This window comes from Setaria viridis, chromosome 2 (assembly GCF_005286985.2).
Source record: "Setaria viridis chromosome 2, Setaria_viridis_v4.0, whole genome shotgun sequence".
NCBI classification, from domain to species: Eukaryota; Viridiplantae; Streptophyta; class Magnoliopsida; order Poales; family Poaceae; genus Setaria; species Setaria viridis.
In genome coordinates, this window is record NC_048264.2 from 10,000,129 (window position 1) to 10,014,417 (window position 14,289).

General features: G+C 39.5%; 1 protein-coding gene and 1 pseudogene across 1 annotated transcript; one reads left to right on the plus strand and one right to left on the minus strand.

Annotated features, from left to right (window-relative positions):
• Positions 1-1,030: 1,030 nt before the first annotated feature.
• Positions 1,031-6,696, minus strand: LOC117842892 (guanosine nucleotide diphosphate dissociation inhibitor 2). The gene is made up of 13 exons (XM_034723416.2): positions 6,427-6,696; positions 6,065-6,127; positions 5,749-5,832; positions 5,151-5,258; positions 4,901-5,073; positions 4,047-4,158; positions 3,009-3,089; positions 2,828-2,890; positions 2,328-2,429; positions 1,960-2,084; positions 1,632-1,842; positions 1,488-1,562; positions 1,031-1,320 (listed from the first exon to the last, which is right to left on the minus strand). The coding sequence occupies exons 1-13, from the start codon at positions 6,511-6,513 to the stop codon at positions 1,264-1,266; spliced, it is 1,341 nt and encodes a 446-aa protein (XP_034579307.1). The 5' UTR covers positions 6,514-6,696; the 3' UTR covers positions 1,031-1,263.
• Positions 6,697-10,291: 3,595 nt separating this feature from the next.
• On the plus strand, positions 10,292-11,437 carry LOC140221814 (uncharacterized; annotated as a pseudogene).
• Positions 11,438-14,289: the final 2,852 nt, after the last annotated feature.

Consider the following 14,289-nt stretch of genomic DNA (forward strand, 5'->3'; position numbering starts at 1 on the left):
TGTTTAAACATCCTATTTTTATTATTTTGGATTATGACTATTTCTTCAAATATTAGTAGAAATGTTTTTCCCTCAAATATTGGTACCCCAAATTTGTATCCGAGTCTTTTAAAAAGAAACCACTTTGACGTTAGCATGTTCTCTCATTAGTTTTGGAGGGTTATTTCTGATCTCATATACGCTTGAATAAAACTCTCAACACACACATGCATGGATGTCCTATGTTTGAATAATATTGATCGTGTCTTATTCCCCCTTTTTCTCATTTCGCTGGAACAAATGTATGATCATTTTTATATATGAAAAAATATTACCCACATGTCACGCAACAAAACATAAAAGAGTATGGATCCCCGTTCCCCAATCCAACTATCATATTGGAGGATTAGTGAAAAATAGTGTTCCAGCAGATCCGCTTGAGGACAAACCAACAATCCACCCCAACTCACTCCAAATAGGGGGAGTTGGAACTATCTTAATATGATAGTTGGATTGGTGGATTATTAGAGGACTACGAGTGAAAAGCAACTATCCTAATAACCATAACAAGGATGGTAATTATTTGAAATGATTTATCAAGAGACTAGAGGAGATGCTCCTCCATCCACTAAATATAGAGAACATCACCTTTATCAAAAAGAGGCACAGACGCACAGTTCGAGCAAATTCTAAAGGGCACACAAAATGCTTGTATTGATATAAGTTTTGTAAAATGATCAAATGATGCTAGCTCGAGCCACGCCATAGGGTGGCTTAGCTGCCCTTGTGCTCAAAAAAGTATATTTCTAATAATGAAGGGTTAAGTAATTTGCCTTCACTTCTCAGTGATTTTAGCTACCGCTACCCATTAGAAGACCACCTTCGGGGATACCACCATGTGCAAAGAAACCAAAATCTAAGAACAAAGATAAATTGTTGTACATTTATATGCAAAATACAATATAATTTAGATGATTGTAATAAATTATTAGCATTGATATTTCCAATTAATTAGAATTGTACATCATTACCTGGATAATATGCATGAGAAAACTACGAAATTTGCGAGGTCACGTTCAATATACAAACATTGGATCCATACATAGAAATCAACATAAATGATAGTACCTTCAACAGCTTAACATTGCCTTATAATCTAAAAAAAATATACAGCATACGATCTTCTCATAGAAAATAACTAACATAATTGAAATCTAATAAGAATTGCAAAAGCAAAGCTTTAAATATTTTGCTACATTTCACTACATAACAGTCTGACAAGCCTCACATATCATCTTCGGAAGCACTTGCAGCACTTAGATCCACGCTAAGATCAACCGCCTGGAAAAGAAAATAACTTGACGATTACGAGAAGGAACGAAAGAAATATGATCGGTAGCATAACACATTAGTGGAAATAAAATGTCTTACGCAATATACCATTTAATTGTTTTTCGAAAGACATTTAGAGCTTATTGCAGTTAAAAAAGGAAAGCACAGGAAGGTACCTTTCCAGTGATCTTTGTATAAAGGGAAAGTACATCCATAACAGTGGATTCAAAGTGTGTTGTGGCATCATAACTCTGAAAAGACAGATTGAAAACAAGTTGAGGAGATGTAACAAGATGCTTCTTATTTCTGCAAATACTTACTGTTGAGATGTAACAATTGTCTGATGACGGGTCATTAGTAGGTTCATATCTGTCATATGTGTCAATAAATAACTCATCCACTGGCCCAAGAAGATCGATCCCAGGCTTCAGTTCTGTCTCGGGATTATCAGTCTCTGCTTGTGCAGACACGAATGCAATGAACTTCCCCTTTGATGCGACATTATGTGAGTAGGAGCAACAGAAAACATACCTGACATACATAAGAGCATTGTTTTGTCAGAAACAAAATGAAAGGTGAAAGAAATATGTCAAGGTGAAATAGCCAATAAATGGATCCATTTTGGGAGGAAACATAAGAAATACTTGCATGTCTGATTTACGGCTAAGCTGCTTCTGTGGTAGTATAATCTGAACGGAGTGAGATTCAGCAGTATTTGGAATGGGATGACTCATAATAGCAATTGCCCGAAAAACTTTTCCAACTTTTCTGACCTGGTAACAAAGTACATAATAATCAATTATATACAATATTTCCTTAGCAATCCCGTGTTTCTAACAACTGTTAAGTTTTACTAGGGTTTATAATGTTTTCTCATACACAAAATTATTTTTAATGTGAACGTACTAAGTCAATCTACCATAATCCATTTTGTGTATTGGCATCCTTGTTTCAGAAATTTCAAAAAGGTCAAGCTACAATGAAACTTAAGTACACAACAGGAAGTTTTTTTTTACCTTGTCAGGTAGGTAGGATGGATCACAGACAACCTTTTTGCATTTCGCAGTCTCTCCTTCTGATGTAACACCACAAACTTTACCTTCATCGTCAAATTCAACCTGCATTATTTATATACATTATATTAAAAGTCACATGTTTACCAACTATCTATAGAAGTAGCAGGTGAAGTGCATATATAAATGTTAAATGGTGTGATGTGAAGAAACAAACAATTGTAGCGCTTTGATTGAAGTTATGTGAGATCAAGTAGCGAGATTTCAAATTAAATGATTCCATCTACTAAAAAAATTAAGGAACATATACCTTTTTTTTAACATGAACATTACTCTTCAGATTCATTCTTATGACCTTAAAATCTTACAAATTTGCTATTACATGATTTACATCATCCTTCGGACATACATTAAAGCTTTCCCTCTTCTTTGGCATAGTCATTGTTGTGCAACATTCACCACAGAATGAGGGAAATGCTAATGGTTACAACACATATGCATACCTTGCACTCTGGTTTATTTAACATGTAGGTGCCCCCATAGACAGCACTTAGTCGTGCAAAACCCTGTATGAAATAAATGTAAAAATAAAATCACATACATATGATACATAAACCCTGTAAGAATCAAATGAACAAAGTACTGAGTCTTTTTTTTTGGGGTGGGGGGTTACTGAGCATTGACCTGTGGAAGCTCTCCTAAGCCATACAAGGGATAAATATATGGTGATCCACCTTGAAAACGAGCCACTGATTCTGCATAAAGCTGCAATATTTTAAACAAGTGTAAGACAAGAAGGGATAAAAAGAGAAGGAATGAGATAACTACCACCACATAATATGATAATAATGTAACAACTACTACAGTAACTAAAAAGCTCCAGAGCCTTATATGAAAGATGGGGTAGGCTTACGATGGTACCAACAATCACCAATAAAGAGGATTATTAAAATTCTACTATCTTAAAAGGTAACATATAGTTATAATAATAAAAAGGTATCGAGCCTAGGTCATGGTTCCTATACCTGCCACTGGGTATCCATACCCTCTCCCTAAATCCACACCCACTTCAAACGGGGAGGGTATGGGTAGAAAATTTTATACTCATTAGAAATGGGGAGGGTAGGGTATGGGGAGGGTGCAATTTATCCATTGGATATGTATATATATATGTAGCACAAAGTTAATTATCAATTGGATATGGTGGGATTGGGGAGGGTAAGGAGTGGGTGTGAACAAGAGTGGGTTTGCCCATACCCTCCCCAGTGAGGTATAATGGTTCCATAACATGGATTGCTGATCTTCACCTATAGTCAAAGAGGATAATTCTTTGGGGTGTATATAGTTGTTTTAAGTTGCTATTTACTGCCAAATGGCTTTGTCCAATATTTGCTTCTCCTTGCAATAATAATGCTAGTAATATGGTGTTCAGAAAAAAAAAACCCCATGATTTCTTTACCATCTTTAAAGCCTCATATGCTCAATTCTCTAATCAAACTTTATTAGCAGCCTAGGGTTCAGCATAATGTATTTATATCACTCTACAATTGGTCAACAAGAAAATTGAAAGAATAGGCTCCCTTAAATGGTGCCCTAAGCTGATTTTTCCAAAAGTAAAATCTTCAGCTGGAGAAACTTGGATTCTGTATTTGAATACTGGTCTTGTTTTGGAAAAAGTATACGGTGTCATGGAATATTTTTGTCTTCAGAAATAAGACTTGCCTTCATCCGCTTTACAGTGTCAATTGCGGGTTCTGAAAGGTAGCTATCATCTCTATGAAGAGCCACTGCATGACCAATGAAGTCTATTGTGTTATCATCCAGACCGTATTTTCTGGAAAACAAATTAGAACAGGGAATCTCAATTGATTGAATCTTTTCTGAAGTTAGAATTGTAACAGCACACTGGGGTTCAAGTCCTAAAATTTAATAAATAATATTTGAAAATAAGATCAGGAAAAGAACTCAAAACATAGGCATACAAATCAGAACAGTCCAGAACAAAGAGTTACATGCTGCAATATAATCCTTTATTCTGAAGCCTCTTTTGCTTATAGCTTTCAGAGAATGGCCTATTTTTTTATCTCAATGAAGCAGGCACCAATTATTCATGTTCATAGACAGATAATAATTTTCTGAATCCAAATGAAATATTGCGAATATTAGTCTGCCCACCTATAGTTCCTAAAATAGAATATCATGTTGTGGCTTTGATGAACAGAGCATACCAAGAAAAATGGTTAGGCTTTGGTAATTTCAGATAACAAAACAAACAAAACAATATATGTCCTGATGCAAGTACAATGTTGCTCCTGTATTTTATTATCTCGAATGATATCAGCAAAGATATCCAAACTTGTAAGGCATATATTATTTTTCAAATATCAAGGTTTCACATAAATATTTCCTGGTTCTGAAGAAGTGGTATTATAGACATCAGGCATGTAATTTCTAGAAGTACAATGTAGAACAAACATGAATGAAGCTCAAAATACAAATTGTGAAAACAAATACTGAATTGCATTTCATAGTAATAAAAAAGTGTTATAAGGCAAAGAAGTAAAATGGGTACCCACGAGATAAGTTGTTTGGTAGTTAGTTTTGTAAGGTCATAACCCTTATGAGTGCTTGGGTCATTTTCCTTATAATCTTGGACATAAAGGAAGAATTTCCCTGCTCGTCGCTTCTCAAACAATCCCATCAGTGGAGACTTGAGAGCTTCCATATCAGTAGAAGGAACCTTGTGAATCTGGAGCCCAACACAATTTGATAAACATGTGTCATAAATGGTGACAGGTGCATATTTATGAGGAAGTGGGATCCAACCTTTCCTTTGTTGAAAACATAGCTTCCATCCACAGCTTTGAAGGACAGGTACTTTGTAACACCAGTGTGAATGAGTACACGGACCAGAGCACCATTTGCCATCATAAACTAGCCAGAATAGAATTATATGTCAGAGTTCGGTCTTATATAGAGCAAACATGTAAACTATTTTTATTCATTAAACTATCCGCCTTGCTATAATGTTACTCCAGCAGTAAAAATGCAGTGTTTAACCTTGCAAGATATCAAAAATCAAACTGATAGCCATAAGAACAAGGCCATCACAAACTAGTCAGAACAATGTTACGTTTCACAGTATGGCTTTATAGTGAAATCCTGTAAAGTACTCATGTCTTTATATTTAATTAATAAGCCTAGGCATTTTTTGAATAAATTTTTGCTATTAGTTCTTGCATCACAAAATACACATACGCGTGAGCATCAGAATTAAAAATTCATGGTGGGTGTACCAACATTAACAATCATTTTCTACAATTACACATCTCTCATCCCAGTAACATCCTGAATATATCTCTGTCCAATCTACTATATAAAAGATCAGACCTTTGGAAATATAGTAAAATGGAAAAGATGAGACCTTTGGGACCATATCGACATTGTAGTCTCTGCTGGCTCCTATCTGTGAAGGGGGTGTTTCTTCACCCTTGAACCTTTTCCAAAGCTGCAAATGGCAGTTTGATTTACAAGATAGTTTCAGTCGGTTCTGTTTGATCAGTAAACATGTGTAATTCAAGGATAGGTTCATAAAAAAGGTAGGCAAATAAACCGGAAAAACAAGCCATACGGTTTATCATCAAGATTTTGCTATACATCGCCATTGTTCATAGAGTGGAAAACTGTGGGCCGGGGTGGGTACTCCCGAAATATATATCACCGTCAGAGAGCAGAGTCACCTGATTGAGGTTGAGCGACGTTGAGTCTCCCCCGTAGTAGTCATTCCTGTCCATGTGCAGCACCTGGTGACACGCAATCAATAAGATGACCGAACCGTTTGCGAGTAAGATGGTTTGGTGGTGGGTGCTAATTCACCCTCCCGGTAAATTGGCGACGGAGAAAGGCCCGATCCGAAGAAACAATTGGATTGGTGATTCACAGGTTAATTTCTTTATTTGCGAGAGTTTGCATTATTCCAGTAAAACTTGCTCCCAAATCAAAGGAACGGGAAATGTATCAGAATCGATCAAGGATGAAATAAATTGCATTGGCGACGGACAGAGGATGGGATATGACGGGAGGAGAGGAGGCGTCGTCGTACCTTGAGGCGGTCGACGGAGAGGAGGCCGCTGAGGATGCACTCCTTGAGCCCCGTCCCCAGCACGATCACGTCGTACTCCACATCCATGGCGGCGCCGCGGCGTCGTCGATCTCGATCGCCCGGCCGGCCGGTGTGGAGAAAGATGGAGAGAGGGGGGGATCGGAGGAAAGAGTGGATCTCCAACGGTTCGAGTGACGGTTGCCAAGAGAGGTTGGTTTGGTTTGGTTTGGGGGATGAGAAGTGTCCGTGCCGCGCGGAGTGGGTGAGAAGAGTGCGCGTGGCGCAAGAAAAGTATAACCGCGGGCGCTTCTTGACTCGGTCACACCCGTGCTGCGGGCCGTTAATTCTTTGTGGGCCCACGACCTCTCCTCTTTTGTGGCCTCTTCCAATTTCCGAGAAGCCAGACAATTCTATTTGCTATTGGGCCGCAAGCCCAAGGGGTGGACTGCATATTCGTTTTTCTTCTTAATCAATACAGGCATCTTCAGCCTCTTTTTTTCTTGGAAAACGGTCCAATTTACACCCTCAATTATAGCTAAATTCCACATAATCTTATATTTCTCTCTTTTTTTCCGATTTACTCTCACAATTATGCTTAATAATATTTGTATACAGCTACTTGTGCAAGCATTTTACGATTAAGAATCAATTCCTTCTTTGTACAGATTGTGTATTAATTTACTATAACTATGGAATACGTTATATACTCATGTGCAGGTGTGTAGCGAGACGCAGTGAAAGAATCCCCGTCTGCCCAACTTATTAGCTTGAACTTCAGAGTACACAAAACTCTTGCTCCGATCCCTTTCTAGCCCTGTCAATCTAAGCCAGTGCTGTGGGTACGGGAAGATTTGGTGTGTTCCCCATATAGAAATAAGAGAATTAGAGTGGCTTGATCGCTTTATTGTTTTTCATATTGTTGTGCCTGCTTTTAGTTATGTTTCTCTACATTTTATCAAAAGCGCAGAAGTCGGGAAGGATAAATTCCGCAGCAGGGCATTGACCAGTGAACTCTGGGTTTACGATTGTACCAATCCCAGTAAACTCTGCTGCAATTTATAATATGCGTGCGACTTTATATGATATTAATATTTAGGAAGCAAACACCCGTGGACCAGTTCTCTATTCCCTCGGGCCGGTCTAGGCCCGCTTGGCCTAATGGAGCCCATCTGGGCTCAGCTGCCAGCCGCCGCTTGTGCCCCAGCGCAGCACGCGCGACGTAGTCACCAGGTCATCCTTGACGTGCGTGCCACGCCACCCTAGGGTCCCGCGTCCCTATAAAACCTCGGAGCCCTCGTCCTCAAACCGCACGTGCGCCGCCACCTGCCATCCTCACACCGCCGCGGGAGGACCTCCGTCGCTTGACGACCGAGCCGGCCGCCATCAGCGCCATTCACCTCCGATTCCGACCGCTGCCGTCCATCCTGACTGCCGGTGAGCTACCCCACGCGGCGCCCTCCACCTCCTCTATCTCCTGCGCCATCCACCTAAGCCCCTACCTCACCGGAACACCAGCGATTTCGCCACCTAGAGCCGTCCGTCGGCCATGGGAGCAAGCTCTATGAGCTTTTGTGATTAGGTTCCTACGAGATCTAGTAATCTTTAGATTTGCAATTTCCGTAAGGAGTAGCTTGTAACCGGACATGGTGAAGTAATCCAAAGATCTATTTGGTGCCATCTTGTTCCATCCCATTTGGATTTGCAATTTCCGTTTGTGTTTTTCGTGTCTTGTTTTCTCCCTTTTCTTCCCCCTCACGTTTTTGGTTGATTCGTGTTTTGTGGGGAGTTTTGAGTCAATCCGGTTGTTTGAAAATGAACTAGGATGTGAGTTGAACCTTTCCACCGAAGGGATTTGATTGAAACCTCACGAGTTCATAGATCGGGTCGATTCAAGTTTTGGCGTTGAGAAAACAGAGTTCTTCACAAGATTTGAAATTCTATTTGATTCACAAATATTTTAGGTATGATTTCTTAGGAGAAGCTTCTTTACTATGTTGTGAAGCTGTGGTTTAAATTTCGTGATTTTTGGAGGTCGTTTGACCCCATTTCGGATTTTTCTACCATCTTGCTATTTTGGAATTCCAGAAATCTCCGGACCTAATTCTGGAAATTTCAGGACCTAATTCTGGATATCTCCAGACCTCCGGAAATTTTCGAAGGTTTCTCCAGAAATCTTTGCACGTCCGGAATTTTCCGAAGGTTCTTCCAAATTCTTCTGCACAGAGGTGTTAGTTTTCAAAGTTTATCTTTTGGAGCTTGTTTGGAGTCTTTCTTACTTCCACTATTCTCAAATTGGGTTCCTAGCATCATTCCTAGGTCCATTAGCTTGTGCATAGCTAAGTGGACTTGATTTTGCTAGAAGAGAGGCTTGTGAGTTTTTAGCGAAGTTCTTTGAGAAAATTTGAATCGGCTCCCATTCACTCCCCCCTCTGGTCGCCTTTGCGGTCTTTCAATATCTTTGTTAAACTCTTTTTATTTACGTGATACTATTACTATTATTCACTGATGATGTCACTATATGTATGAAACTTGATCCTGACATACATATAGGTAGCACTTGGTTTGTTTTAATACATATAGGTAGTAGTTGGTTTTGTTTTAAAACTAGGTTAGACACCTTTTGACAGTCAGTTAGCAAAATCATCTCACCATCGTGAGCAGGTTAGGCTTGCCTAGCAAAGCTTGTCTCGAGACTTAAACATCCACGAGCTCTTTTACGGTACCCAATATAGTATATATAAGATCTAACTGTTCATTATTATGGATAATTTAGTAATTATTGTATTGTAAAAAGTGATATTTCAAATGGAATGGTTTCTAAACTTTATGCTAGTGTCAAAAATAAAATTACAGTGATGTTATTTGTGTTCTTTTACCATGATACCCTTATACTATATATACTACTCATGTATACTACCTATACCACAGGTGAGGGTTTCAGTAGTATACAATTAATCTTGACCATTGGATGTTTTTATACTAGTCCTTTTCGAACACTAATATAGCCTAGTATTGTGTACCGTAAAGGAGATCAAAATCCACTATCTACTCTTTCAACAAATTAGTTCAGAGCAACTTCTCAAAATCTATCGGGGGAGAAAGCTTACAAGATGCCATCACACAAAAACTAAGAACTGATTTGGCGTAGTAAAACCAATGATATCCATAGAGTGCCTTTGGTTTGGCTTTCCAACCTGCTTTTGCTTTTTAAAAAGCCAGTAGCCAAATCAAAGAGACCTGTTGTAGACAAGGTGCTATCACAAAATTAGTTTTTGTGCAGTTCAATTTTCACAGCACCGCTGGGCTTGCTTTCAGTGGCTGTGAGGGCGTCACTTTCATGAAAATTACCCGCACTGCCACTCCTTATGTGCGTACCGATTCATTTTTCCCATCATCTCCCCCCTTTCCTCTCGAGCGGCAGAGCACCGCGACTCGGCATCTACCCGCACGCCGCTAGGGTTCCCGGCGGCGCACGGGGTGAAATGTGGTAGCCCTCTCTGCCCCCTCTCTCCTCTTCCCGCGAAGGCCACCACTAGGGTTCCCCCTATTCTCCAGCGGCGCACCAGGTAAAACATGGCGGCCGGCCAGCCACGCCAGTGGTGGCCCTCTCCGCCCCCCTCTCTCCTCCTCCTGCGAAGGCAGCATTAGTAGCAGTTGGCATCAGGTGCACTCATGGGGGCCGGTGGATCTAGGTCCCTCCGATTCTTCTCTTTCTTTGCTGACGCTAGCGTCTGCTCTTTTTGGTCCTAACACCGCTGCTGGCTCTGTTGTAGGCCACGACCCCGTTGTTTGACTAGTGCAGAGGAGCCCCTTCGGTCTGGTATGTCCCTCATCTCCTCCAGGCTTTCCAAGTAGGAGCTGGCGGATGGCGCCCCTCTTTTGCAAGAACAGTGCAAGTACCTCAAACTCCCCCTCTTCCGTCGTGATGATCTGCAGCATGTTGATTATCAAACAAAATTGGTATAAGATAAATTGGTGGATGCATGATTATTACTGATGTTGTTATGATTGTGAATTGAATGATTTTTTTTCTTTATTCAAGAATAGCTCATAAGGTAGATTGTTGTGATGCCAATGTGAGGCATTTCACTGACATATGCAAAGGAGAGATAGAAGCTAGGAATAGGCCCTTGGGAATTTTCCCTTAGACTGGTTGGAAAAATCTGGTAACTAAGTATGAAGAAAAAACTGGGCTGAAGAAAATAAAGAAACAATTGAAGAACAAGTTGGACAATATGAAAAAGGAATATACATGGTTTATGGAGTTCAAGAATTCTGCCACTAGCCTTGAGGCAAAGCAAACTGTTGACTGCTCCAAGGATTGGTGGGATGAACACCTAGCTGTAAGAACTGTGTACTGTCCTTTTTTGCATTATTCTATATGGGCTGAATTGCTAACTTTATCCATTTAATTTCAGAGATGCAACAATCCTGATGAAGGTTCAAATGCAACTATGTTAGGTTCAGAAAACAAGGACCGAAGCACCTTGATGATCTTCATATATTGTTTGATAAGATACATGCTTGTGGGGCAAGTGCATCCTATGCTGGAGATATTTCCTCCTATGACTTAAGTGATGAGGATGTGGGTGAGATACAAAAAACTCTAGATAATGATGATGTCAAGTTGGCTGCTTTGAAAAAACATCAAAATCAGGAAAAAAAGAAATGCAAGGACTCCTCTAGTGCTACTGACGAAAAGGATGAGAAGAGCCCATTCTTTCAACTGTACAAGAACACATGTTTGAAGATAGAAACTGCAGCAGAGAAGATCTTGACAAGTATTGAAGCATCATCAACACGTCCTACCAGCCAAGTCCCTAGCACTGCAGAGGTCATGAAAATGGTGAAAGATTGTGAGGTGCAAGAGAAAATAACTCTAATGCATACTGCCACCTTTCTGATTGTCAAGCCTGAATTTAGAGAGGTTTTTAGCATGCTGGAAACAAATGAAGGAAGGTTCAACTTGATTGAGAAGGAGCATGCAAAGGAGTTAATGAGGCGCATGTAGAAGCTTTCTGTTACTTATTTCTAGTGTTGTGTTGTGAGAACCATTTATTTGCTTATGTTACTTGAGAACCATTTCAAAAAATGTTGCCTGTACTCTAAAAGATTAATATCTTGTGTAGATGGCTGACAACATGGAAGATTTGGTAAAAGATGGACAAAAGGATCTACTGCTTCTTGCTAAACTTTCCCAGCAGGCTGCCATTATTTGTGAAATAGGTTACTAATACACTGAGCGGTATTTGCACAAAGGAGAATATAGGAGACACTAGAAACTGAACTTCAATGGGTTATGAGGTGCATGGATCATCTGAGGTACTTCTATAAGATGTTTCGAATGAGCATTGATGTTTTCATAGCATTGAATGACTTGCTAATCTCAAACTATGGCTTAACATCAAGTAATAATGTATCACCAATGGAGTCATTGACAATGTTCTTGTGGATCGTTGAAGGACTCCAATCATTTTCACAAGCTGTAAATCATTTTACCCGGTCACTCTAGATAGTTTACACTAAATTTCATGAAGTACTGAATTGTTTGCGCAAGCTAGCAAAAGACAATATCAAGCCAAGAGATCTTACTTTCTGTACTGAGCATGATAAGATCAAGGAGGAACTTTTCTAGCCTTATTTTCAAAGGAGTATTGGAGCTATTGACTGTTCACATGTTCCAATAGCTGAGCCAAAAGAGGAAGTGGTCAACCACACATGTAGACAGGGCTATACATCTCAGAATGTGCTAGCTGTTTGTGATTTAGACATGAGGTTTATCTTTGTGGTTGCTGGTTGGCTAGGTTCTGCACATGACACACGGATCTTGAATCATGCGTTAGCAAATTTTCCTTCATTTCTCGTGCCTCCTAAAGGTATACATGTTTCGTCACTGGTTATTAATATTTCTATTGTTATTTGCCTTTGCTAATTTGGATTTATAGGTAAATACTACCTCGTGGACTCTGGTTATCCAAACCGAATAGGATATCTTGCCCTTTTAAAGGAAGCACATACCATATACTAGAGTTTCGACTTCGTAATGGGCATGAGGTAATGGACTCCGGAACACCTCAAGGGAAGTACGAGGTGTTTAATTTCTTGCATTCATCTCTTCAAAATGTCATTGAGCGGGCTTTCAGGGTCTCGAAGTAGAAGTGGTGTACTTTGAAGGGCATTCCAAGTTTTCCTACTCGTACTCAGAAGCATATAATTCTAGCTTGTATGGCATTTCATAATTTTATTCATGATAGCAATTTGCAAGATAAATTGTTCAATAGATGTGATGGTGACGAGGAGTACCTGCTACAACACAGTGCCACGGCACAAACACAAGGAGATGACAATCCAAATGGAGAGAACAAGGATATCATGAATACCATTCACAGTAGGATAACCGATGCTTTGGTTAGTACGAGAGGGAGATAGTTATATTGAAGAAGGACATCATTATGTGAACCATTTGTTTTTTTAATATTCTATCACTTTATTTACATGGACCATATCTTAACAGTGAATGCAAAACTTAAAGAAAATTAAGTTTCCCTTTCTATAATGGTAATTTGCATGTGAATTAGTGAACAAAATAGTGTTTTATAAATTTGAATATCAGCAGTCTCCTAGCATTCAGGGGCATTACATACATTTCTTACCAAACCTACAGTTTCACAGCTATTCCAACCAAATGGCTTTCAACTTTCTCACAGTTCAGAGCAGCTTTTTTCACAGCTCACAGCCCACAACAGCTTTTTCACAGCTTACAACCCAACCATTGCGCATAGACCAAGGAAACTCAAATCAATGCAAAAGTAGCAGTGAATAAGATATGGTCTTTTCCTTCGAAAAGACACCCTTTGAGTTGCATTGTGAAAGGGCTACTCTCATGGCCATGAGCATACATTGCGACATGGAGGCAATATTATAGCAAAATTGTGGGCAGCCTGTACAGGACTCGAACCCAACTGAGCACCCATCAGCAAACCGAAGTGGGCTACGGCCCATTAGTGGCCTGCAGCAGCACAACCGAACACATGTCCATGCCCAGCAGCAAAAAGAAACAAAAACAAATGCCAAAAACACACTGTAGCTAGGCATACACCATTTTTAATAAGGTTTCTAACAAGAGAAGAAAATTCATCTGTTGAACATATATGACAACTAACAAAAGTTTTTCCTTGTACATTAAATATGTCACCACTAGTATTGATGCCACAACAGATCTCCATTATGCCATGAGCAAATATTGTAGATTTATCTAGTATCACAACCTTGCAATAAATTGCACCGACCAATATTAGCTATCATATAATGTGTCTCTTTGAGTGTACCATTATATATATACTTGATGGTAGCACCATCTTGCTTCCCCATTCAGCCATTCAATTTGTCATCACAAGAAAATAATATAAGTATTTTCGTATTGGAATGGAAGTCATAAGGAAATACTCTATCGCTATCCACACAGCTGTTGCCACCACGCTGTTAGCACCAGCATAATAATCACTGCATCTTAGGTCCTGTTTGGTAGCGTTTGTCTTAGCTTCAGTTTCACCTATTTGCGCAAAACGAGCTACTGCAGCGTGAAGTCGTTTTTCCCTTACTGTTTTCTGTGCTTTCAGCTGTACGGTGATTCAAATTCTGTTTTCTCTGCTGGACTGGAAATAAAATTCACACAAGCATGCAAATGGAATTGATTAGACTTTTTAAAATTTCGCTTTGAGGAGCAGCGGGAGCGTAACAACTGTGAAATGAAATAGAATTGACATCCAGTCAGCCATTATAGCAACCAGACCTGATACTGTGCATTTATAATTACTCTCTCAACACACTGTAAGTTATTTTGTTGGAGATATTATCTTTTCA